The sequence below is a fragment of the Sprattus sprattus genome (assembly GCF_963457725.1).
Source record: "Sprattus sprattus genome assembly, chromosome: 12".
NCBI lineage: Eukaryota > Metazoa > Chordata > Actinopteri > Clupeiformes > Clupeidae > Sprattus > Sprattus sprattus.
In genome coordinates, this window is record NC_137910.1 from 10,831,211 (window position 1) to 10,858,622 (window position 27,412).

Below are 27,412 nucleotides of genomic sequence, written 5' to 3' on the forward strand. Positions count from 1 at the left end.
GCTGTACTGTACTTAGACATGGACTACTCTCTGAATCTCCAAAGCCTGTTTTATGTGCAGCAAGTGGATGAGACTGAATTTTGAGCCTACACAAATTAGCAAACACTATTTTTAAAGGCGGTCGTGATTTTTAAAATGTTCTGAAACTGCCCTTTTACTTTAAGAGTAACTTGATCTTATTTTTTGCTAATATATCGGAGTGGTTTACAAATCATTTTTAAGCTGCTAAACCTTATTGGATAGACCTGAATATTATGTACAGTACAGTATGTATGTTTTTCAATAATAAAGGACTTGGGGAAAATTATGGTGTCTGGTCTTGCTCTGTGTATATTCTAGGTTTAAACAGCCCCTCTGTGAGTTTTGGGTCTGTTCATAGCATTTTCTCCAGACTAGACTTAATTTCACCAGCACCTCATGTGGCAAGTCCTTATGATCTGTAAAACAGACCTTAAACTTCTAGATGAACTGGTTGCCTTCAGCTGGCAGAGGTCAAAGGTCAAAGGTCATCTGTAGAGAATGTATCGTCATGGATGAGTATAGTCAGTCTAGCAGGGCTGGGTGCAGGTGAGGCTACAAAGGCATGACGTGGGTGTGGAATGGTGTAATCCACCGTGTACAGGTCTGACCAGCACTGGTAAAGCGTCTGAATACACAACAGGGACACCAGGTGTTCCATTAAAACACAAACAAGCAGTAATATATTTATACAGTCTTTATTTTATATCAGTGTTAAATCTGACCATAATATATCAAAATGATTCCATACATCAAGGTGAAGGACAAACAACCTTATACTTGCTGTTACCAATTCACAGACACAGCTTGTGCCTCTGAAAAGGTCGCTCTGGGTTGACCTGATCTGTATAGGTCAGGCATGGCACGAATAAGACAAAGGGTGAAAGTAAAATGGTGACATTTTGGATGATACTTCTCAGTAATTCCTACCAAATGCCTCAGACTTGATTGAGCTGCCCCAAGCATGTTGCTAATCCCAGATGTGTGCAAGATCACAGCAGACTGCTAACAGAATAAAACAGCACAATGACCTGATGCATCACACGTGATGTCACACAATGTAGAAACTGGACCTCTTAAAGAAATAAAGGTTTCCTAATTCATGCGGTCACTCAAAATGGTTACAAAATCCAACTGGCGTCTACCCAAAAAATGGGATACTCCTCACTACGTTAAATTTACAGTGTTGCTGTTTTAGACGCTTGAATGACTTCTTTAGCGGCACTATTGTCCCCAAGGATGTCGTGTCATTTCATAATGATCTTAATGTTTGTAATTGCACGATACGTCTGGCCTGGCAGGTGATGTACAAAAGGATGAGGCACACGTAAGCCGCCTCGCTGCGTAAGGACTCAAGATGAAGTGAAAGCGCATTATTTTCCAAAGTTAAACGACAAAAGGTTAAGTGCAGTAAGGCAACTTTCTAACAGGCTTGTTGGGTCTGTTAACATGTTGTCCACTCGACCCGCTGGTCCGACTAGGAAACTGGGGGAGTGATGAGAGGAAGAGGAAGACGAGAGAAAGGAGGAAGAGGATAGTGCAGGACTGGTCTCAGACATCTTCGCTGTAGCGTGGCTCGTTTGGAGGAGGGATCTTGACGTCGGACGGCTCCACGCCCCATATATCCCTGGCGTACTCAGAGATGGTGCGGTCGCTGGAGAACTTGCCAGAAGCTGCGATGTTCCTGATGACCTTCTTGGTCCATTCCTTTGGGTTCTGCAAAACATTCAAGAAAGAGGCGCATTTTATATTTACGGTTTTGTAATCGAGTCACAAAACAGGCCCATAACAGTAGGAAGTACGTAATAGTGCTGCTGCCCCAAGGCTGTGGAATGCCCTCCCTGACCATCTCAGGGCCCCACAGTTTACTGATGTTTTAAAAAAAAAAGGCCTAAAAACTTATCTTTTTTCAAAAGCTTTCTGCTAATCAATTTTCATTGTTGTTTTATATGTATATGTAGCACTTTGAGATTTGCATAATGTAAAGTGCAATACAAATAAAATGTATTATTATTATTATTATTATTATTAATAGAAACAGGCTAGAAACATTCTTTTAGTCAGCTACTTCAGGAAGGGCTTTCAGGAAGTTCCATTACTTGTGATATTACACACAGCACTAATCATATCATGTCACAGGAATATGGACCAACGTTTCAACTGTTTGTTTACATAATAGCAATGCTGCGAAATTAGCTGACCAGGCAGCCAAAATTACCCTTTGAGCTTTAGCACTGTATCGCTTAATGCTTCAAAAACCTGTCTTACTGAGACTGTAAGACCACCCCGCCCCGTGACCTACCTTGTAAAGGTCATTCACTTTATCCTGACTGGCGATGTATTCCTCATAATCAGCAAACACTTTGAACCTGAAAATAACACACGTTTTTCACAAACACAAAAGTCAATCAAACTTCACTGACATGTCGTTCTGTGGATAAAAGAAAAATGTGCATTGTTTGACATTTTACTTCACCGCTGCCTTATAAATTAGCACAGAGTATGGCTAGACTGTGAGCTGCCCGGAGGCCTTGAAGCCCATCTGCTCATACCTGTCATGATCCATCAGCATGTTGACCATGTCCTTGAAGAGCTCGGGCTCTTGGGGGCTGAAGAATCCAGTGTGGATCTGATCGATCACCTGCCGCAGCTCTGGGAGGCGCTCGTAGTATTCTTTGGCATTATACCTGCACATGGGATTTTTAGAGATGAAGTACCACCACTGCTCCCAAACACTGGATAGTCTTTGGTGATCACCACTCACATGAGAGGTCAGTCCGTTGAAAAGTAATTTATTTGCAATAAACACACTACTCTTTTGTTATGCATTGAAACATTTCTATGGATTTGATTTAGGATAGTTTCATTTTCAGTGGTATCCCTGCTCTAATGTAGTCTTCTGTGTAAGCCTGCGAGTAGCTGAAAGATGTGAATGTTTTAGTATTGCCACCTCATGGGACATTCCCGAGACTGAACCCCAGTGTATGAAGCTAAAAGAATGTATGCTAAAGACATACAGGAAACACAGAGAAGAAAAGAACCCCTATGAGTCCTATGTTATGGACTGGGAAAGATGTTTTTAGTATACAGTTAAGAATGGTCTTGTGCCATAAATGTTGTGGAGAAGCACCCGCTTCCTCTCACATGTTACCCCATGTCTCACCCCCTCCCCTCACATGTTACCCCACGTCTCACCCCTTCATCTCACATGTTACCCCATGTCTCACCCCCTCTCGTCACATATTACCCCACGTCTCACCCCCTCCTCTCACATGTTACCCCAGGTCTCACCCCCTCCCCTCACATGTTACCCCATGTCTCACCCCCTCCCCTCACATGTTACCCCATGTCTCACCCCCTCCTCTCACATGTTACCCCATGTCTCACCCCCTCCCCTCACATGTTACCCCATGTCTCAATCCTTCCCCTCACATGTAGCCCCATGTCTCACCCCCTCTCGTCACATATTACCCCACGTCTCACCCCCTCTTCTCACATGTTACCCCATGTCTCACCCCCTCCCCTCACACGTTACCCCATGTCTCACCCCCTCCCCTCACACGTTACCCCATGTCTCAATCCTTCCCCTCACATGTAGCCCCATGTCTCACCCCTTCCCCTCACATGTTACCCCATATCTCACCCCCTCCCCTCACATGTTACCCCATATCTCACCCCCTCCCCTCACATGTTACCCCATGTCTCACCCCCTCCCCTCACACGTTACCCCATGTCTCACCCCTTCTTATCCATGGCCTCCACATCCTCCACCCTCATGCCAAAGATGAAGAGGTTCTCCTCGCCCGCCTCCTCTGCCATCTCCACGTTGGCGCCGTCCATGGTGCCGATGGTGAGGGCGCCGTTTAACATGAACTTCATGTTGCCCGTCCCAGAGGCCTCTGTGCCCGCTGTGGAGATCTGCTCCGAGAGATCAGCCGCCGGGATCACTGAAGATGAGAAGGATCGAGAGAGGGAGAGAGAGAGAGAGAGAGAGAGAGAGAGAGAGGAGAGAGAGAAGGAGAGAGATAGAGAGATATGGAGAGAGAGAGAGAAGGAGAGAGAGAACTTAAAGATTCTGAGTCGCTGGAGTGGAAAAGATATTTCCAAAGGGCTCATGAATAGCACATCTTCACCTAAATGACCCTGCAACACCTGAGGACTCAGCGTCTGGGTGGGCACTCACCTTTCTCTGCCAGCGAGACCCTGTAGTTCTCCAGGAAGATCACCTTCAGCCTGTCACCCACGACAGGGTCATTATTCACCACCTGCCCCACCGAAGTGATGAGCTTAATGATCAGCTTCGCCATGTGGTATCCAGGGGCAGCCTAGGACAGGAGGGCGCAGAATTCAGAGTTGGATCAAACAGTTGCTGATTCAAGACTAGAATGTCCACTAATACAAGCCTTTCAACGTTAAAAGCAGGCAGTTTAACACTGCCAAAATCACAAGCATACCTTTCCTCCAAGCATGACGGTTCTTGGGACAAAGTGCTTGTTTGGATCTTTTTTAATGCCTAAACAAAATAAGAAACAGATGTGAAAATATCTTCATGGAGATGGGTCCCTTATGTGTTAACCAAAGAGCCATCACTGAGAACTCATGAGAAAGTTCTCCAGCCCACAGGCAGAGGGCAGCAAATACTCATTGACTACATTCTTCACAGACTCTCTGCTGTCACTATGACCTAATTTTATGCCTGGGTGGCTTTTCCGGAATGGCTTTCAAAATGAAGTCAAACAAAAAGGAACAAATGTTTTGCCCTTAAGGCTGAATTAAAACACCGACTATTTACTATACTTTGTGAGATTAAAGTCTGACAATTATATAAAGGCAAAACTCTAAGTGGTGTCAAACTCGGTTAGACGCACTTACGGTTGTAGAGAGTGATGATGTGCAGGCAGTTGAGGATCTGTCTCTTATACTCATGGATCCGCTTGACATGGATGTCAAAGATGGACTCAGGATTGATCTTCACATGGTACTCATTCTCCAGGTATGCTGCCAGCTTCTGCTTGCACTCCTGCATAGGATAAAAATAGGGCAAATCAAGGCTGAAATTAATGAGAAGATTTAATGAGATTTTTCATGAGAAGGGCGAATTAGGTGATTTTTCAGCATTTGACAGTGTAACAGTGCAAACAGAGTCATGAGAGATAGCATGGGGCGGCTACCTGTTTAACGTTTGCAATGTTACGAATGAAGGCCTCGTCATCAACAAAGTCCAGCAGCTTCCTCAACTCATAAAGGTCGGTCATGAATTCGTCTCCAATTTTCTGTGGAATGCATTGAGGACACTTGAGTCAATTTAGGGTAAAACTGCAGATGTCTGTAGTCGGCAGCAGAAACACACAAACTGCATGTTTTCTGCTTGGACATTTGATACATAACACACACACACACACACACACACACACACACACACACACACACACACACACGTTTGTCTGGCCTACCTCAGCAATGATCTCTGCTAGGCCAGGGTTGCATAGCAACATCCAGCGGCGAGGTGTGATTCCGTTGGTTTTGTTCTGGAATTTCTCCGGTTCTACGTCATGGAAGTCCTTGAAGCTTCACAAAGAAATGATAGATGACACTTTACAATAACCAATCATTAAGTGCAGACACAGTCAAACAGAAAAGGATGTCCTGGTAGGAGTCATGTCCCAATACTCAAACTGCCTAGTACTCACACAGTGCTCTTGACAATGTCGGAGTGGATCTGAGCGACTCCATTGACTGCATGGGAGCCCACCACACACAGGTGAGCCATGTTGATCCTCTTGGGGTCTCCTTCCTCGATCAGGGACATCCTTCTCAAGCGATCGTCGTCCCCTGGGAACAGCGCTTTGATTATCTGCCAATCACAGGGTGGAAGAAAGAAAAAGAAAAGAAAGAAAGGGTGACCCACAAAAAAAAGGACAGCATCTGCCAAGACACCATTTGGAGACGAATGTGATTCATTGTTTTGGCGGGCTATGTCTCAATCTCACCTCCAGGTGGCGGTGGTTGATCTCATAGATGATCTGGAGGTGCCGGGGCAGAAGGTGTTCAAACAGCGTCACAGGCCAACGCTCCAGGGCCTCGGGGAGAACTGTATGGTTTGTGTAGGCACACGTCTTGGTGGTTATCTCCCATGCCTAGTCATGTCGAATAATAACAAATCAAAAGTTAAACGATTTAGTTTCAGCTCAATGTTATATGTAGAATCACACATTATCATAAACACACCAGTGTTTTTCCTTTACGAGTTACAAATGTCTGTCAAACTCACTCAAATGTTTACCGCACTATTGTTTTGACATACAAGCAGTCATAGTCGAAGCAGAATTTCTGGAAAAACTCCATTAATGTGATGGATAGATGACAGGCTTATCTGTTTCATCAACTAACCGAAAACCAACCTGCATTATGATGACAAAGCAAACAGGTCTATCGTTTCCTGGTATGTAGAAACTCTAACATGTCAATCTTAGAGAAGTTCACTCACTGCATGTCGTAGGGTTAAGGTATTTGTGCTAAAGAGAGTTTTTCTGCTTTCTGTGATGGTATTTCCTCAAAATGATTTTGTGCACTAAATATTAAAACCAAGATTAACCTCACACAAAAGTTTTAAATAACCTCTACCTCTACACAAACATCTTAAAAAAAAATAACGCTCAAAATGACCTTGTCCCAGTCCAGCTTCTCCATATCTATCAGCATGCGCATGAGCTCCGGGATGGCGAGGGCCGGGTGGGTATCATTCAGCTGGATAGCTACCTGAGGGAGCAGCAGAGAGGATCACACACACACGCACACACACACACACACACACACACACACACACACACACACACACACACACACACACACACACACACACACACACACACACACACACACACACACACACACACACACACACACACACACACACACACACGGCTTACTCAAACTGTTCTCAGGAATGGCTAGGATACAGATACAAATAATGCACTACTATGAACATGAATACTAGTAATATAAAGGCAAAGATACGTACTGTCCATACAAATCCATAATACTGACAGCAGATTTACATACTGAGAAATACTTAGATTGAGAGGGACAACAGATCGTCACCTTGTCGGGGAAGGTCTCGAAAGATGTCCTGATAGGGTCTCTGCACCCAAACTTGGAGGATTTGAAGCGTCTGATAATGTCCTGTAAGGTGGCAGCTACCACAAAGTACTCCTGCTTCAGACGCAGCTCCTTCCCCTCGAAGAACTACAACACCCAGACAGATGGGACACAAAACAAGACATTATGACTTGGAAATGCAGCCATGGCAACCACAAAACTGCCCAAGTCTGCCCCTGTGAGAGACTCTCTTCTCTTGAATAAAAACCTCTTAAGGGATGAATGATTTAGATAGATATAAAGATACATACATACATAGAGAGACAGGGAGGCAAGGACAGAAATAGGGATACATAGAGATATATATTGGAGTTTAAAAAAGGAGAGAAAGCGGGAGAGAGAGCAGCAAATGGTACACAGAGATAGGGAGAGAGAGGGAGTGACGACACCTCAAGAAATCAAAACACACCCTAACCCAAACTAGACTGTCAGCTTTATCTGGTGAGAAAATATCACATTACATAGATGTGATATTTTGTCACCAGATAAAGCTCCTTTGTGAAGGATCATGCACACAAATGGACACACTCATTCAAAACTCCACAATGCCACACTACAAGGAACCATTCAGTCAGCATAATTTGATTTCAGAACATAAGTAGAATGACCAAGAAAAGGACCAGTGTTCCAAAAACTATGTATATAAAAGAATCCCATTCCTGAATTCCATTCACACTTCTACGGTAAATTTAGCAAACACTTGCAATGCTGGCTTGATAGTTGACCTAAAATAACCCCACCTTCTCTCCCTTTACCACTGCACATCATAACAGAATTATTCAGCAGCCTGGTAAACAACTTGGTCAAGCTGCTGCTCATCCCAGCCAGCCTGATAATTATGCGTCATGGCTAATTTTAGCACAGGTTTTTAATATCTACTTATACAGCCGACTGTTTTTTACTCAAGCATTTGTGTCTGATGGGAGTCTGTTCTGTTAATTGAGCTTCTAGAGCTTGCTCTATGCGAGCAGTCAGTGAGTGTCTGTTAATCTGTGGTCACTGGCTGCACCACATAGCACACAGCAGAAGTGAGTTGTCCTTATTTGGCCATTAGAGAATGCATCACCCCCACCCCCACCCCAACCCCTTCCTAACGCTCAACTTAGCTTCCATGCTTAACACATGCAAGACCTCTTCCTGTTCGCCACACAGCCTTACCAATCCTGACAATGAATCAAGATGACAGTCGTTATGTAACGACAGAAGTGCAGACACTTACATTGTCGTTGGGGTACAAGACCCTGGAAATGTTTTCGGCAAGGTTCCTGTCCAGTACGGCCTGAATATAGTCCCCAACATTGACTGTCAAACAAAATAAAATAATAACAAGAAAAACAGTAAAGCATAATGGTTAAGGTTGAAACTCCTACGGTGGCCACTGCGTCTAAAGCTTCCCATTTTAATTTGTGTGAGCTAAATTAGATGCTAAATTAACTGAACTTGCTAGACAAACAAAACAATATCTGTTGCCGCAATGACAAACCACATACATCCTGCCATTTTACAATAGCAAGCAGGCAGGCATGTGTACGTGTGTCTGTGCATGTACATGTGTGACAGCCTATGCGAACTGTGGAGACAGAGCATGCCCTGACGTGCACGTCAGCTTTTCAAAACACACATCTCACAAGCTTGGGTAGGGTATCCATGGCGACCCTGGCATTGAGCCCACTCCAGAGTATTGTGCTGACCCACTGGCATTGCTTGGTATTCCACACACACACACAGCCCCAGTATAAGGTAACCATAACCCCCCAAATTACCCTACAATATGTAAACACACCCATTGACTTCTCCTTCACCTGTCTTGACTCATATTACACATAATTCAAATGTGGTATAATGGCAACACAGAAAAGTCTGTGTGACTTGTATTTATTTTTAAAGGGTCCCCCCATTATCTAATCAATATTTAAGCTTTCCTTTTTCCCACTCACCCATTCACACTCAGATGACCCATTACAAGCATTTCTACAGGCAGGAGGGGTGCCAACTGCTGCACACCTGCACTCTCCAAAGATAGCCAGCCACTACAACAAGCGTGTGCTATTATCAGCGGCTGTGGTCTCAGACACAGACTGGTTGTGAAAGGGTGTCAGGCGTGTGACTGCTGCACCATGGGGGCTGCCTGACTGAAGCTACAGCACCATACTGCCACTCTCCAGGAGAGACACGGAGAGAGAGACCGAGAGAGAGAAAGACATCCTCCCACATACACACACAAACAGAGATAGAGTAAGACAGAGAGTGTGAGAGAGAGAGAGAGAAAGAGAGAGAGAGAGAGAGGGAGGCCTACAGTCTTTGAGGTTGAAGTCATTGGGGGCCTTGGCTGACCACAGCCTCATGGTGTTGACCGTGTTGTTCTTGTATCCAGGCACGGGGGTGTCGTAGGGCATCGCCAGGACAACCTGGAATGTGATGAGTGTGGCAACACGAAGCATTAGAGGCATTCAAAGATGACAGCTGTTTAAGCGCAGCGCTTAGGAACGCGCAGGAACAGTGCCATTTGAATGCTGTGCTTGTATTGTAGTGCACTGTGTCACATTCAACTATTCATCTTCATTCATAACTGAATTTCTCTACGCATTTAAATTTCGCAAGCCCTCTGTGGATCTAGGGTAGAGTAGTACGGAGGCAAGAGGTGTGCAATGATTTCATTCCCATTGAAGGGACCCCTTAAATTTAATAAAACCCTACCTGCTCTACCTCTTCTGCGACTGTGTAACTGTAGAGGTATGCTTCAGTTTTTAAATGTTTTATAATTCCTGTCATATGCTAGTTTGACTGATAGTAATACTCTCAAACTGTTTCATGCAGTAATCTTCTGTGCCACTGAGTAATGTATGTTGCACAGTTGTGTATTTGTAATGTTTCATTTCCTTAAAGTAGTAAAGTTTTTGCCTCCCGCATTGCATTGTACTATTAGTGCAGTTGATACGGTGGAATGCTAGTTAGCTTGTGACACTAGCATGAGTGCTGTGTGCAGAGTAAACAGTTATAATTTTAAAGTGGAGCTGTGGGCGTCTGGCTTGCTCCCTGCTTGACTTGTTTGTTGCTTTTTGGCGTTAGGTGTGCCACGTTTTCTGAATTTACTCTTCAAATGTATTTTCATGTGTTTTATGTGTATTTGTTGAGGTCCCCGGCCGTGCTGTTTCTGTTAAATGTCTCTCTTTTGCGACTGTGTGCTGGCAAACTCCCTGCGTGACCTTTGTTTATTTATTTTTGAGGTCAGAGACCAATAAATGCAACAAGTCCCCGGACCGGTTGTGGTGTCACGTTATTTACCATCTACACAACACAGCGCAGAGAAGGAAAACACACTCCTGTTACACAAGTATTGTACATGAACTGTGATTCATATGTGTATTTTGCAGACTTTTTCCATATGGGCATAAACAAGACACAAATTTGAGAGTCCGAGTAAAGCCAGTCCTGAGTTTAGATTTGTCTCATGGATTTTCCTGCAGCCTGGTGAGACTCACCTGAGTGTTGACCCACTTGGCTCCTTCTGCCGTGTGCTCCACGTGGCCAAAGAAATGCACCGGGAGCATGTACTCAGGCCGGGCTTTCTCCCAGGGGTTGCCATAGCGCAGCCAATCATCAGCCTCCTCCACCTGAACAATGTGACAAAAATAATGAATGACAAGGCAGTGCAATGCCAAGAACTGTAATCTCTTGGTCAAACTGCAATGACCTCTTCCTGCAGGAAAGGACAGTATTTTAGGCATTTAAACATAAAATTGAATTTTTATTGAAACTGATTTCCAGAGCCATTGGTAGTTGCTCCATATCTCACCTGCCACCCGTTGGCAATCTTCTGATTGAAGATGCCAAACTCATAGCGGATCCCATACCCGTAGGCAGCCAGGCCCAAGGTGGCCATAGAGTCCAGAAAGCAAGCTGCAGATCAGAGGTTTGATAAATAGCATCCATAACTCTTACATCTATGATGAAGCAGTTAGCTAATGGTGTGTCGAATCAAAAGCATATTGAAATATCAACCAACGGTATGTACAACTGAAACAGTCTTTCGTCTACACTAGACAACCAAAAAACAGACTACTTGTAATGGTGGCAAGAGTGGACAAAAACAGAATGAGGTAGAAGGATGCATATTGAGAATAATCATATTATCAAAACAGCTACACATGTTTGATATGCATATAGAAGGTAATAGCTGTTAAAAAGCTTTTCTGCAAACTGATTTAACAACCCCAAATACTAGAAGATGATTTGATGGTTTCATCATCGTTCTCACCTGCCAGGCGGCCCAGCCCTCCGTTGCCTAACCCAGCATCTTCCTCGATCTCTTCAAGTTCCTCCAGGTCCAGACCAAGCTGTTCAAGAAAAACACAATGCCTTGTTGAACCAGGATGTGATTTTCTGTCTTTCTGGATATGCAAGATGTGTGTGTGTGTGTGTGTGAAGGGGGGGGGTTCACAAAATTCCTTTTTGAAAAGGTTTTAAGAAATGAAGATAACAAAGACAAAAAAAGACTTAAAACCCGACTCATATAGACACCAGTAGCAGGCCGCTTCACACCAGCTGAAGAGTATTCAACGACAGATTTGTTTGTACATCCTTCAAATATCCATATAATTGTGCTGTTTGACAACAATGTGATAGAAGCTTCAGAGAGCCTCTTAGAACCGTAGAGAGGTTACGTTCAACACCTGTAGTCTGTTCACTGACCAATGGATAATGACAAAGGATCGCAGCCAGTCAACTTGCGGGCACATAAACCCTGATATCAAAGCGTCCATGAACATTATCCCCTCTTTAAGTTATTTTTCAATTTATGTTTTAAAACTGTACAATGCTGGCCTACTACTGACTACTGGCTACTGACCTGAGGCGTCAGTCAATCTGTTTTATCCTAAGAACCTTTCATGAACCTGTAGAAGATAACTGGACCTGCAACTGCTGCAGTAACAGTTCAACGCTATTGAGTGAACACAGGAGTGCCCTTTTACCTGGTATATTGCCTCATCGCACGCGTTCTGAAGGCCAAGGTTTATCATGGTGTTCTGAAGGGTCCGTCCCATGTAAAACTCCAGAGAAAGGTAGTGGATTCGCTGCAGATTGCAAGAGAGGACATGTCCAAGGTGATCAACATGTTACAGAGTAAGTGTGTATAAAACAATATGGATGATATTCTGCAATAATCATGCTGGGGGATGACAAAATCTTCACTTTCAGGGAAATACAAATAGGTACACCCATGATTTGGATTATACAATGGCTAATGATTAAGGAGAACTCCATTCAGAGAACCCTGTAAAAGGGCTTATCAAACATTTGCACAAGATATGATTTCCATGGACTTTTACAGACTACTGCTTTATGTGGCTGGAACCTGAAAGAGTAGATTTCCTAATCCCTGGGTGATATGAACTTCAGACACTAAACTCAACCAGGAAGCAGAGCACATGGGCTGCACTGGAGTTCCTGGAGTTCCTGGAGTTTTGGCTCAAGACCAGCACTATGTTGACACCGCAGGATATATCTGGCCTGTAACTCTCCTATATCTGTCAGCCAGCAACAACATAACAGCAAAAACATTGGATTCAAATTACCCTTTTAATGCCAGGTACTCCTGGTGATCTAATATAACATTCCTTAGTTTTTTACTGACTTGATTACTTTTGTGTGTCTTGATCTGCAGAAAGTTGGACCTAAATGTTGCATATGGACATTAGCAAAGCTAAATTGTACACAATTTAGAATTAGTACCTGCCTAGGTTTTCTGTTTCACAAAAACACTGTTTCAGGGGGAATGGTCGTGACATGCACAGTTTCCTGCTGTGATATTAATAAACATCGTTTCAATAGTCCACACTTTATGTTTTTGGGAGAACACTGAAGACAAGGAATTATGATCCCCAAGCGGGGAGTGGCTGCTAGTCTTCACGGTAGGTATATACAAAATCAGACATTTATTTGACTAGACAAATATCTGCATGCATTGCAAATAAGAACAAAGCATGACCCTGAGATGTTAGGCATCACATTTCAGGATCCCATGCATTTAGTAAGAAAGTTCTGATTACTAGAGGGCTTAGTCTATTGAATCAGTCACTCTCTGAACGGGTCCTACTAGATGTTAATGGCAAAAGCTTAAAATATTTCTAATTTAATTTACAATCGGCCTGCATTCAAGTAATCCAAACTGCCCATGAACGGCATGACACTTCCTGCTATATATCCGACAGGGACATCAACAGGAAAAGATTTCGCTTTTACCTTCGGGTCCTTTTCATAGTAATACTGTTGGGTGCGTATCCACCTCCCAACCAGGTGGTCTCTGACAGTATGTGCCAGGGCGAAATAATAATCCCTTGGGGTGGCAACATTGCGATCCTTCACCAGAGTAAAGTGGAGATGTCTGTTGAAGTTGGTCTTTATTTCCGCGACATCACCGAGCCCTGCAATGCCCCTGACACTGATCTGTCTTCTCTTCTCGTGGTCGGTCAGTGGCTTTGCCATTACTTGAGAGGCACCTCACGTCGCAAAACGAGGACGGATGTGGATACAGGATTAGGGGACAGTCAATCGTCAGTGGCTGGACGACGCAGGATTTTGCAGAAACCAAGAATATTTGTGACACACCCCTTATTGTTTGTGTGCAGCGAAGGGCAGGCAAGCCAATGTTCCTGATTCTTATTGGAGGAAAAGCGAACTGGAAGATTTTTAACAGGCTAGAGATCCACAGTCAAGTAGGCTATGTACAGGCATGCTGAAAAACGTAAAACGTGACACAATCATATACAAAAGAAGAACTTGACCGGCAATGCTTCTGACGTCATGGTCTCGGCGAGTTCGCGAGGGGTCAGTGTTTTGACCGAGGCTCTTAGCTAGTAGCCTATGTTAGCAAGACAAGGTACGAGAAGTGAACGCATATCGTGTGATTGAGTGTTTGAGTCGCCCCCTGGTGGGGTTGTTCTGGACGCTGAGAGAAATGAATGTGATTCTCCATAGAGAAGTTTTTTTTTCGAAATGTAAGTGAATGGCTTCCATCAAAAATACTTCGAGACAAACTTTAGATGATTGTAGTGATCAAAATGTATTTTCCGGGAAACCTATTTATTTTCCTTTAGGGATTTTAACACTGAACACCGTCTGTAACACTGAAAAGTTCTGGTCGTGGTTTGCGGGGACTGTACAGTTAGGCCTACCTATTATGTCCAAATGCTTAGGGCATGTTTGCGCAAACAGACTCTCATATGTTTTTCATTTTAAATGGCATGACCTTCAGAAGTAAGGCTATGTTTGATTCTCTGTTGCATCTAGATTAATTACACTGAACATGTGCTGAGGGAAGAGAATCATCTTAGCATGCCATAACTCAATAATTGGTGTGTAAAGCAACAGTATTATTTAGTTGGAACAGGCTATCCCCTAAGGACTATACTTTTGAATAATTGCAAACTGTATAAGGCCCAACCCCGAAATACTACCTCGAGTTGGCACGTTTATCGGCTAGTAATGGCAACCTTTAATTTACCAATTGGCAACAAACTAATGGATTCAAGTCACGTGACTGTAATCAGTCAAACGGGTTACCAGGTGTCTGAAACGTTCAGGTAGGAGGCTATGTGGAAATTAAATCTGCCATGTTTACTTATTGGAACATGTCTACCGTCCTTTTAACACGGTTAACTTTGTTGGCAATTTTCAGTAGTAGCTCACCCTTGCATAGCCTATGCTTACATTTAAACTATTTTCTAGTTGTTTCACACATCGAAGACAAATACCATGAATCATAATTGGCTGGGCTAATTACCCTGTCAAACAGGTTGATGTTACTTTTAGTAGGCAAACATTAGATATCTAGTTGGTAGACAGCATTTCTGGTCTTGACCGTAGCCTGAGCTCTGGCGTGTGCGGTTTTCTAACGTGTGGGCTACTTTTACAAGAGACTGGATAGTTCCAGACGATTGATTCTGAGGCACAGATATGTCGACCACATCGCAGAAACACAGGGACTTTGTTGCTGAGCCCATGGGTGAGAAACCTGTGACTGCTTTATCTGGAATTGGAGAGGTTTTGGGAAAGAAACTTGAAGAGCAAGGTTTCGACAAAGTGAGTAGCCCAACGTTTACACGCCCCTTTTCAAAATGCCAGTGTCCCACCAGTTTCCATATTTTAAAGCTTAAGCGGCGAATTCATTACGGCGTTATTTCGATGTAAGATTTTATCAGGCTAATTGTTCGGTTGACACCAACGCAATTAACTTTTTATATTTATGCCCGCCTATAACCTCCTTCTTGGGTACAAACTAACCGACTCGATTTTGTTTCCAAGTATGATTTTTTTTCCATGCCATGGAAGTTTGAAAAACCTCCATGGCATGGGATAGTGTGAACCGAGTCTAACTTGGACCATAACCTGTATTTTCCTACATGTATTGCAGGCGTATGTGGTCTTGGGGCAGTTCTTGGTGCTCCGAAAGGATGGCGAGCTGTTCATCGAATGGCTCAAGGATACCTGTGGTGCCAACTCCAGACAAGCGGGTACCTGCTCACAGTGTCTGAAGGAGTGGTGCGACGCATTCTTGTGAAGTAGAGTTTGCACCTCTGAGAAAAAAAGCAGAAATTTCAGCTCTACTCTGCTGTAGTCTCATCCCATTCCTGTTTGACGTTTGGATGAGCAGTCTCTCGTTTTCCTGATACATTCTTTATTGACCATCTGACTTCATTCGCGTTGGTCATACTTTGTCCTGTATTCTAAAGCTGTAATTTTTCCCTTTTGTTTGTTTGTATGCAATTCTGTAATAAAGTGGCTATTCCCGTGCAATATAGTGTCGAAATGCCTAGACTGCTTTTATATTTTAAGCCATTATCTAGCTAGCATTTCAAATGCTCTCCACGTCTAAACTGCTCAGTACCCCAATTAGTAGGCAACTTAATAATGCAACCAGCTCTTAACATAATATCAAATAGGAAATACACACACATTTATTTTGTGCTTTATATATTTAAAAGTAAAAACAGTAGAACACATTCAACATGCGTTATCAAGATGACATTATCAGTACCTCTTTTGCTTAATGTATGAGTTTATACAGAAAGTCCTTCAGAATTGACACACAATACTCAATACATTCGAACCGACAGAAGAGAATCAAAAGATCACATTATCACGATTACTCCCATGTAAAAATGTAGAAAATACAATCAATATAGACATTATCCCAGAGTAATATCTGCAATGAATCTTCACTGGCCAATATCAACCTGACTTCCAAACTGTTCAGGTGGCAGGCTCTGTGTCCGGAGTGTCTCTAAGAAGTGAAATGTTGCTCCCAGTGCCCAGCTGGTCTCCACGCCATCGATTGTCCTCGCCAGCTGAAAATGACAAACACACATTAGACGTATCTGTTTTAGGCCTGACCGCTGATATGGGCATGGTTTTCCGAAGCCATAAAAAGTAAGAAAATAAAAATCTAACGGTACCTGTAAATAAAGTTTACTAAAAAAAACATTAGAGACGAGGAAAAACGGCAAATGTGGTTGCTGGTTTCTGTTTTAGTGGTTATTGCTCAAACATTGCTAACCCTAGTATCATGTTCTTTTTGTTAGTTAGGTTGATTCTTTTTTTATTATTATTTAAAGAGTTTCTGGCATTACTCATGCATTACCTTAAACACTTTGTCTACAGGGAAGCCCAGCTCCTGCAGTAGCACTGAGATGTACGTGAGGTCCAGGCATATGAATGGATTCCCTTCAGAGCTGGAATCCATATTATTGCACACTGTGAAAAAAATAAATAAACAAAATAAATGCTTACTCCACAGGATCTGTACTGGTACAGTGTAGTGAAATAAAACAAACCAGAAGAGAAAAACACCAAGGGTATCTGGAGTCTTGCCTAAAAATATATATTTCTAATGCATACTTTTAGACATTGTCTTATAATTAAGCAGAGTAATTTAGTGTTATTAACCAAGTTCTTTAAGTATGCATCTTGTGATACTAATACATTCTTCAATAAATCCATTATGTTTCATCACTGAAAAGTCTATAGTTGATATTAGAGAGTAGATAAGTAGAGGATGATGTCCATGTTGTATGTCAGTGTAGAAGAGGAATGGATCAGGTGTTATCAGGTATTTGACTTGCAAACTGAATTATTACTAATTTCATTTTGAATGTGGTGTGGCCGAAATAGGTTGCGAGTTCCTGAATAAAAAAACAAACCCTTACCTTGTTTGGCACCTTTGATGTAGTCACTTACAGTAATGGATCCTCCGGCCTTTGCATCTAAACAACAGGGTCAAGGGCCAACATTCTTAATTTAATGACATCTCATTGGAGTATGCTGCCCTGAAGACCCACATTGATTTATTAGTAATCATGAGCTAGCCTTGTTAATTAGTTTGAGCCATTCTATCATCATCATCATCATCATCATCGTCGTCATCGTCATCTGTTATCATTGCATCCATTACTCATAATTATTCCAAAAAGTGAGTTGATTTTGTGAAATAATAAGAGACCAAAAAAACAACAACATACCTATGATTCCTAGGTCCACACCTTTGTCATAATAGTATGAGAAGGCATAGAACTGCATATCTTTGAGGTTCTCTGCTTTCTTCACCTTCTTGTAAAGCATTTTCTCCACTTTGTTAAGGCATGACTCATAGATGGGCTCTCCTGAAGCATAAAACACAGGTACAGTATGGGAACTGTAGGCTAGTAGGACATTATTATTTTTTGTCGTACCTGCTTTCTGTTTTCAACATTAATTATAAACGTTTAAAAACGCATCTGTCAGTCCAACAGCACACAGGTGCAGTATGGGAACTGTAGGCTAGTAGGACACTATTATTTTTTGCTGTACCTGCTTTCTGTCCCCTTATAGTGTATGTGACTTCAGTATGTTTCCACTGGCCTGTGTAGTCGGGAGCAAGGCACGGGCTAACCAGTTCCTGACCTTCCTGTACTGTAGAAGGAATTAATCAATAGTTGCAAAACTGGTTAGTTAGTATCTTATCTAAGACAAGCTTAACTAAGCACCCAAGTCAAAAGAGTTAAAATGCAGACGTGTTTGGCATGGGATCATTTTGATGTGCCAAGTTACATTGAAAATTGATCTTTCTACGCCATCTAGTGGTTAACCTGGTGTACTGGCTTTATGACAAATAGTTGTTGACTGCAGAAGCTGCATGAAGATTTATGCCATCAAAACCAAAAATTCAGCTGATTTGGGATACATAGAGAATACAGGATATGGTTTTACATCCCCCAAGTGGAGAAAAAAATAAATATTACAAGATAAGAAATGAAGTGTACCAATTCGTGCAGAACACTGCATACAGGGTGTTTGACTGATGGCAGTTTTTCCTGTTAAGCTACACCCGAACTAAACCACAGCAACAGCTGGCATCCAAGGAATTAATCTTCGCCCATGTTATTAAGAGATTAGATAATGGCTTATTTATGGGAGGGAGGGGGGGTGGGGGTGGGGGGTCTTTAAAAGGAAAAGATGAAGATAAATTGAAAACCACATACAGGGCTGTCCTTCAGTACCTCCCAATACCGCCAGTCTCGCTGACATCAGGCCAAGACCCAAGTAGCTGTGGGGGAAAAGTGACAGGAATAAATACGACAGCTCGATGGACGCCATTAAGAGAGAGAGAGAGAGAGAGCAGGAGAGAGAGAGAGAGAGAGCAGGAGAGAGAGAGATTGTTTCAGTACACAGTAATAGCAATGGGTCATAAGGCCATTGTAGTAGTCAGCTGTTTCATTTAGACACAAGGGAAATTGACATATCTCACAGATGCCTAGTTTTACAGGCTCATCTGAACTGGAGGAACACGTGCATTAGAAGTGTTATATGTGCCATAGAAAGTCCAGGTCGGGTTAAAGATGAGGTGGGTGATCTGTGGCGGCCCGGCGTGGGTCAGTTAACAACCCAATCAAGCTCCACATGCAAAACATTAGGGCTGGAGTAGTGACCTATTGGTGCTTTAAAAGTCCACTGAAACCACCGGCAGGCTTTAAATACACTAACAAACACTTGATCTGACCGTCCACTTTATGACACTGAGAGATCCTTAATGCTTTGATGTTATGCTTTGTATGCATGGGATTTGTGAACAGAAACCCCAACCTTTTCACGAATGGGAATAGATAGCAAAACTATGACCTTCTCAAATCATGACCGAAGACATCATTGAGGTGCCTTATGATGCCCACTCCAGCAGTCTTTTCAAAAGAGTGACTAGCTACTTCAGGTGTGCCACTGATAGGTTGGGACATACCCTCGTAACCACAGCGACCCTTTGAGGGCAAGATTGTCCGACCCTGATGCCTACCCTGCCATGATTCAAAAGGTCATCCATTCCACATAGAGGCCTTAATCAGGCCAGTTTCTGTTACCTGTGTGAGTAAAGTGTGTAGGTGAGGTTGAACATCTGAAATGATGTAATATCATCTGGTGAGGTTTGAATGGTTATCTGGGGAAAGGAACAGAATAGCAAATGTTAATACCAACTTTTGTACACACACACAGACGCACACAGACGCACACGCACACACTCACGCACGCACACACTTACGCACGCACACACTTACGCACGCGCACACACACACACACACACACACACACACACACACACACACGTAATGTTCATCATCCTTCAAGCTAGAAAAAAAGATCTATCATTAGAGAGGAAAAAAACCCTCAAGCCAGATCCAATCTGCAAACCAATTTCACTTATAAAGGCGTCAAGGACTTGCACTGAGGAGATCTGGACTCTTTGAAAAGCAGTGTAATGACATGGTAAATTGGTCCTCAATCCCTCGTGTACAAGGCCTGACCTAGTTAAAGAACAAGAATCCCCCCTCCCCGTCCTAATGTCCGACAACATTTATTTACCAGCCCTACAGGATTAGCATGGCATTTGCGGATTAAGCACTAAGATGGGAGGCCATCCCGGTAGTTTGTGAGCTTTGAACGAAGAGATCTGGCTTTTTGCTATCGGAGGAGAGGAGGGGGAGGGGGGCGTAGAAGAGGGGTGTCCCATGTCTCACCTCGTCCTTCGGGGAGAAGGTGATCTGTGTGGAGCCGCCCCCCAAATCCAGCATCCCTACGGTGGGGGTATCGGCTGTGTGGAGCCCACCTGTGGGGAGGAAAGGAAGGCCATGGTTTTAGGGGGTTGGGTAGTGTAACAGTGCCAAGATGCTACCCAAATCCAATAACAGGTAATCAAAAAATTCTTGTCCAGACTAATCTCTCCTTTTTTTCTTCTGTTTTTTTTTTCTCCCTCGTTTTTAATGGAAAAAAAAGAGTGCTCTGTTTGCATTGCTGAAGCTAAGCCTGTTTGGGCTTGTGGGTTTTAACCTGGCCACTGAGGGTCAGCACCATGGGTCAGAGCAGGATGAGGGATGACCCGTCCCAAGACTGAATGACCGAGCCAGTGAGAGAATATACATACACATCCATAGTAATATATTTATATTACATGCTACACTCATTCTACATTATAATGAATGGCATGTAATACAATTGTTTTGATGATGTTATATGTGATAATGTATCTTATGTGAGTCAGGGCAGTTTGCCCGGCTGTGACGGTCAGGAGTGTGTCAGTGACATTGTTTGGGTTTTTCTATGTCTACATGACCTGTGATAAGACATGAAATAGGAATCATCAGGGTGGCCCTAGACCTTGACATGACTGAGAGGAATTGTCAGGGTGGCTCTAGACCTTGACATATTTAGTGAGTCAATAACAGTTTTATGATTTTCTGTTTTGGTTTGAAGACAGATTAATTTCAGTTCAGGTGAAAATCACAGTCGTCTCTACTCCTCAACGTTCAGGTGAAAATCAGTCGTCGCTACTACTCATCGTGGCGTCTCCTCTGTAAACATCTTACCGATTAGGAAGTTAATGGTGATCCATGCTGACACTCCTGTATGGAAAGAAACCAGACACTTGTCAAAAGAAAAGGTGTTGCCATTTGAATTTGTTGAACACATTGATGGAATTACTTCCATGCAGACACTCTTAAGGTCAACATTTGTCATTTCAAGCATAAGGCACTTATTTTGTACATTTTATACATGGCACCATATGACTTTATAAGTGAAAATAATCCTAATGTTTGCATAACAACTTCCAAAGTGCTGCATTAAAAGTGATGATACGTTTACAAACATGCTAAAGGATATCAGATCTTTGATGTTTATTCTTGTAAATCGTTAAGAAGAGATCAGGACTCAAAACAACAAAATAAATAAATAAATAAAACGGAGAGGGGAAACCGCTTACAGCACGAAACAAGGCGTTACTTAGCGAACATACATACGTTGCTCCACTTACACCTCCTCTGCCCATAAAGTCCACTTATTTGTACGCATTTTGCTTCAGAGAAGTAAAGTAATCTACCAGGATAAGCCCTGGGCCCAAGAGCCAGAGATGCAAAAATATAACAGATAATAAGTCTGTGAAATCCGGTTAGGGATCCCACAGCAGAACAGCATTAGCTCTACAAGAGAGCCAAAGGAATTTGTCCATTAAGATTTCGGCGAGAATTTGGGAAGCAAAGGGCAATTCTCAATCGAATGTTCCCAAAATTCCCAGCATTTCATGGAAGTTATTTGGCATTACAGAATCAATCAAAACCTTTACTTTTTTCATTTTTATTTTAAAAGTCAACATTTGCTGCCTCACAAATTAATGGCAGATAATCCGTTTTCAAAGATTAACTGGAATATTATCCTTTGCACTCATTATTTCTTGTGTGAACTACTTTGAAGGATTGGATTAAAATAAAATGCCTCATACGTGTAGTGCTTGGTCACTATATACAGTACATCTATATGAGGAAGACCTATAAATCACAACCAGACATCAACAACTTACTCATTTATGTTTTTAATGTTTTATGCTGGTGTCACTGGAGCTATCCTGTATGGACTAGAGATTAATAAACAAGTAGGGAACTGAGAAGGGCAGCAGGGATTGGATCCAAGGAATCTCAAGCAAAGGAATTTCTACCATTGGCAGTATGCAGTAGGGCTGAACTATTTGGGAAAATAATTGTGACCAACACAATATTAGATACATTTAGTGTAAAATATTCTTTCCCACATTTTACATTTGTTCATTACGGAAACAAGAACAACAAATCGGTGGCTTTGCCATTGTGCATTTAAGTAATTTAAACAAAGTCATTGTAAGTATAAACACAAGGCATGCACATTTATATATATTTTTATTTAGACCACGTTGTAATCGTGCACGTTGTGGATAGAAAATCGCGTTTTATCATATCGCAATTTTATCGCAAATGCAATTCATCAGCCCTAGTGTGCAGGGCAAAATGACTCCATTACCCATACAGAACTCAGGGGTCAAGAACCAGTACATCTGGCTATTTCCTGAAACAACAAGTAAGAAATACAAACTCCCTTACTTTGGTGAAATAGGATAGTGATTGGCTAAGCTACTGTCCCCAAACAGCTTTGGACTCTCCTGAGGCCGCTGGGTTGTCTCCCTGCTTTTAAGCACTACCACTAAGCAGTTTGGGTGTGAGAAATAAGCTGTTACTTAGCATGGAGGCAAACTTTTCCACATTTAACTTGCTTTGCTGTAATCTGCTGTAGGTCAGGTCTACTGCAAGTGGGAAATCAAAGCCTGGTCAACTCGTGTGATCCCTTTAGCGTGCCCTTTCAAAAGCCCTGAGAGCCCAGCCCCCCCCCCCCCCCCCTTCTTGCCGTGGTGGCAGAAGTATTCTCTACATCAGGGGTTTTCAACCAGGGGTCCGCGCCCCCCTGGTGGTCCGCTACGGCATTGCAGGGGGTCCGCGACATGTTGATCAGTTCACCATTTAATTTTTATATTTGTATAAATTCCCTTTGATATTTCAACACATTTCCAGATTACTCTTGAATATCGTGAAAAATATCTAAATTAAGAAAAATATGTCAATCTAAATAGTCTGAAAAGCCAAGTCGCATTGCTTGAAACATACCGAATGTAGAACCATATTCAGCGAATAAATTACACTGACAAGTGCTATAGGCGGAATATCTGTGCAGGGAGAGGGGGCGTGACGGTGGTGGTTATAAACACGCACGCGCAGGCACATTAGTGGGCCGCAAATTACTTTCTAGTCAGAATTGTGGTCCATGGGACAAACCCAGTTGAAAACCCTCAGTCTAAGTGTTTTTGAGCATATAGTGCAGTGCACAGTTGGTGTTGTACTTTCAAACAAGTGTCTTTTTCACCAACAAGCTCAAGTATTCCTGGTGACAACAAATGAAGCTGGAGATCAGGGGACGCGGTGCACAGACAAAACAGCCATTATTTTGTAAACAATAAGTTGCGCCCAAAAACTTCTCTAAAGTCCTACCTTCATCTGTGCCATCCATTATGGACACACCTTCCTCCACGAAGAGAAAAGGGGAGGCTTTAAAGATCTCCTTAACCTAAGGAACAAACAGTGGGACACCCTCAGTAAGAGTTTATGAACTGTGATAAGACATGAATGAGAGGAATGGTCAGACATACAGCTATCAGAGGCACTAAACCTTGACATATTTACTGTGGTCTGAACTGTTTCATGGTATCCTGTTTGGGTTTGAAGACTATCTTATTGACCAGAATTATTTCAGCGCAGGAAAAAGTTCTCTAAGCCCTTCATGGCTATTTAAGGTGTGGCAGCTGTGAAGTCTCTAGACTCAATGTCCACATCTACGTGGCAGGATCTTTCAGGTAATGCCTGAGGAAGAAAGGGCTTTTGTACAGTGCACAGAGTACACCTTCTTCACAAATGCCAGTTTGACAGATTTATGACCTGTTGCTAAAACTCTTTTCTAGAACTCTATCTTTTTCATAAGGCAACTATATTGACATTCTTTTAGACAAAATATAAGCGTAGCTAAAATACAATTATACTTTAAACACACACATACACACAGGTGCACACACACACAGGTGCACACACACGCACACACACACACACACACACACACACCTTGTTCAGTAGGTGGTTAGCCTTTTCCCCGGGCAGGAGACGGAGGCCTGCGGTTGCTTTCAGCACCAGTGGAGTGCTCTTCCACTGCAGGGCCGGGGCGCTGTCCTTAGCCACATCAAGTAACGTCCGAATCCCCTCAGCACACTACAGAGTGAACAGGAACAACCATGAAGAACAGAGACAACTGTGCTTCATGGCTAGAAATATGCTTTTGCTTCATGGGAAAAAATTAGGCAAAGCGCCTGGTGGTCAGCTTACTCCATCAGGATCATCTGCGTAAGCAGAGAGACCTGGTTTAATAGCTTTGAAGGTCTCGTGTGCCAATTTGGGGGACTCTGTTTAAAAAAAAACAAAAAAAAAGGAAAGAAAAACAAAAGCGTGAGTGAAAGTCATATGACCTGGGGATATTTGCTCTACAGTTCAAATCATGTTAGTCAAGAATAGTCAATAGTAGCCATTGTTAGATCATGTAGCTACTTTCGAAAACTTAAATGGAAGGTTTGTTCAAGGTCAGGTTACATTATGTAAGCAGGTGTCTTCTGAGGTAAAGAGGGCGTGTCGTGTGTTGACTTTAAGCCAGTGAGATAAATCCATAATCACATATACCTTAAAGTTTAAGGTCTATCCATAATCACATATCCCTTAAAGTTTAAGGTATATGTGATTATGGATTTATCTCGCTGGCCCCCAACTACTACAGAATCACCACATGAAATCACTCCAGCTCCAATGTAAAAAGTTACATAATGCCACTTTGATTACAGTTAAACAAATGCGTTGACCAAAATGACATGGTAACTACACTGTAATCTTAAATGACCTCTTAGCTAGCTCTGTGAGAGTGTGTGTGTGTGTGTGTATGATGTGTGTGTGTGTGTGTGTGTGTGTGTGTGTGTGACAAAGACAGAGAGAGAGAGAGAGAGAGAGAGAGAACACACACACGCCAAATAGCAAGAGCTTAACAAAATATTAACATAAATGGCAGGTGCTTGATGGCCATTAGAATATGACAATCATAGGTTTAACAATAAAGCCAAAGCGGCACTTAAGTGATTTAGCATAATATTCCAAATGGGATAACTAAGCTGTCGGCAAAGCTGCATGTCAACTTTTTTCCCTCAGAGCTGCAGTGGGCTGCATAAGCCTAATAAGGGCTAACAAAATATTGCCAAACAAGGACCAAGTTATATCAACAACTGCTAAAACACATTCTATTTTTAACAAGCAAGAACCGGTATACATTTAATGCAGGCCCAAACCATGCCCTGCCCAGTTTGTGTTTCAAAATGCTGTCAGACCAGAAGTATCTACGACCTACGACTACATCCATCTTTTTTCCCATTTAGAGCCCAGTACTGGACCAGTGGTGCAGCATTCCCCAAATGGCCCCGTTCTAGAGGATTAAGAGGAGTACTCTCTATAACTGTACACACACAATTGTAAATGTTTGAAAGATCGTTTCTCATACCATTTCGCAGAAGAAGAAATTTGAAGACGTGGATTCTTGTCCCCGTACTCCCAGCGTCAAACATAATTCCATACTGGAACTCTTCACTAACTACTTCAGCCGAAGTTGGCCTTGTGTGGCTGTGAAGGGCTGGACTGTACAATGGTTGCTTGAGAAGTGCTGGTTTCTTGTCATCATAGTGGTGCTTGACATAGGTCAGGTACACAACCACACAGCCAGCAAAGAGAAAGGCGAGGGCAAATTTTGGAATCCTCATGACAGCCTTCAATTGCTCATTCTTCTTTTTAGTTATCTACGGTTTAGAAGAAAACACTTTCAGTAGTTCCCCTGCAAAAATACAGCTAACCACACCAGCAAGGACATACGACTAACTATACAAAAATAAAGTAACACAAAGTTAATGTGGAGTAACTCTGAGAAAACTGTTAAGAATGCACAACGACGTGATCTAGATTGCAATGTGGCTTGTACACAAGGAGCAGATAACTATACCAGGTGTTTGTAAATGGTTTGTACCATACCATTGGACACTTGATACGACAGAATTACGTTACTTTACTTAGGAAGCAAGATATAACTGACAAAGAGAACATAGGTAAAACTATCTGTTGACTGGCTGACAGTGTTTGCTGGCTACAACCATCTCTCTGGTAAAGCACGACACTCGTTAATATCATTCGACGTGTTTACTCCATAAGCAGAGGAGCTTTAACTTGTTTTGCATTCCTTACCTTTACAGTCCTATGTCTTTGAGGTTTGGCGTTACTGTCACTATTGTAGTGATCGGTTCGTCTTTATGTCTATGACTGGATAACTTCCTAAATCTTAATTGTCGTTTCATTTTCCTCCCATCTAAACAGTAAGGGGTGGTAACTGTAAAAGAAAAACACTTTAGTAGACCATAAATCTCAACCTAAACTGGTTAAACTCAGCAGACAGGTGACAACAACTGATATTGAACGCGTGTCTCTGTTTGATTGCGTCATTGAAGCGCTTCCTGTTGATGACGTGTCCGAGGAAGCGCGGTGTTTCAGTGTTGTTCGTGTAATGGCTAGTGTCTCTGGATCATTTGTGATTATTTTGCAGCTTTAATACATATTTTCATGCTAATCAAAACATTGCTGATGCTTAATCATTTACCCAGAATCAGTTTCGTTAACGACGGATACTCATAAACACTGCTAGCCTACTTCCTCGTTGAGCTCTTTGCAAGTTGGCGAACATCAATTAGGCTCAGAAAGCCTGGTTGCATTAATTTGTTGATTAAGGCTAATTTACGTGACATGATTGCTGAAATAAAACCGACACTGATAACACAGATTGGCTTGCTATGATGCCATAGAACGCTTTTGTATACGCATGTCTTGGTAGAATAATCAAGCAGGTAAAATAAGGGTCACTTCTCACATAATCACATCACTCAGATGAATATATTCCGGCCAATTATTTTGCATTTGCGGAAATTTGGAATGGAGGGAGGGCCAATGGCTAAGTGATATCATCACAACAACTTCTGGGATCACATACACCCACTTTATCACTAGCTCCAATAAGAACAGCAGTATTAACAATATCCTCATTCTCTTTCAGCAACAATCTCCTCTCAAAAACTAATATAAAATCGTATTAAATTAATTACACATGCAGGGCCACTAATTTGAATGCCGTCAGGGACCTGTTTGCTTTTCCCTCCTTTTTCAGCTAGTGTGGAAGACTGTGGTGGCAATTACAATCACTTTGTCCTGTCGACAATATGGCACCAGCTGCTCAGTCTCTG

At 42.5% G+C, this 27,412-nt stretch overlaps 3 protein-coding genes across 4 annotated transcripts; 1 reads left to right on the top strand and 2 right to left on the bottom strand.

Moving 5' to 3' along the window:
- Nucleotides 1-764: 764 nt before the first annotated feature.
- On the bottom strand, nt 765-13,753 carry pygb (phosphorylase, glycogen; brain). Its single transcript, XM_080848775.1, has 20 exons — nt 13,420-13,753; nt 12,150-12,251; nt 11,435-11,513; nt 10,973-11,076; nt 10,659-10,790; nt 9,473-9,584; nt 8,396-8,478; nt 7,120-7,263; nt 6,685-6,777; nt 6,009-6,155; nt 5,709-5,872; nt 5,472-5,586; nt 5,190-5,291; nt 4,891-5,038; nt 4,473-4,531; nt 4,202-4,343; nt 3,758-3,965; nt 2,571-2,705; nt 2,321-2,387; nt 765-1,734 (listed from the first exon to the last, which is right to left on the bottom strand). Exons 1-20 carry the CDS (start codon nt 13,660-13,662, stop codon nt 1,570-1,572), a joined length of 2,544 nt encoding a protein of 847 aa, XP_080704901.1. The 5' UTR covers nt 13,663-13,753; the 3' UTR covers nt 765-1,569.
- A 1,379-nt stretch (nt 13,754-15,132) lies between these two features.
- LOC308373310 (barrier-to-autointegration factor-like) lies at nt 15,133-15,736 on the top strand (the record flags this gene model as incomplete). Its single annotated transcript, XM_080848758.1, has 2 exons — nt 15,133-15,258; nt 15,590-15,736. 2 exons carry the CDS (start codon nt 15,133-15,135, stop codon nt 15,734-15,736), a joined length of 273 nt encoding a protein of 90 aa, XP_080704884.1.
- Nucleotides 15,737-16,308: 572 nt separating this feature from the next.
- Nucleotides 16,309-26,502, bottom strand: entpd6 (ectonucleoside triphosphate diphosphohydrolase 6). 2 transcript variants are annotated; one of them, XM_080849353.1, is made up of 14 exons: nt 26,367-26,502; nt 25,636-25,927; nt 24,426-24,502; nt 24,168-24,311; nt 23,544-23,619; nt 21,063-21,098; nt 20,217-20,305; nt 19,563-19,639; nt 18,711-18,757; nt 18,022-18,123; nt 17,694-17,834; nt 17,382-17,438; nt 16,817-16,929; nt 16,309-16,523 (listed from the first exon to the last, which is right to left on the bottom strand). In XM_080849353.1, the coding sequence occupies exons 2-14, from the start codon at nt 25,889-25,891 to the stop codon at nt 16,395-16,397; spliced, it is 1,344 nt and encodes a 447-aa protein (XP_080705479.1). In that variant the 5' UTR covers nt 25,892-25,927; nt 26,367-26,502; the 3' UTR covers nt 16,309-16,394. The 2 variants fall into 2 exon arrangements, with proteins under 2 accessions (XP_080705479.1, XP_080705478.1); XM_080849352.1 differs by having other exon boundaries at nt 18,693-18,757.
- Nucleotides 26,503-27,412: the final 910 nt, after the last annotated feature.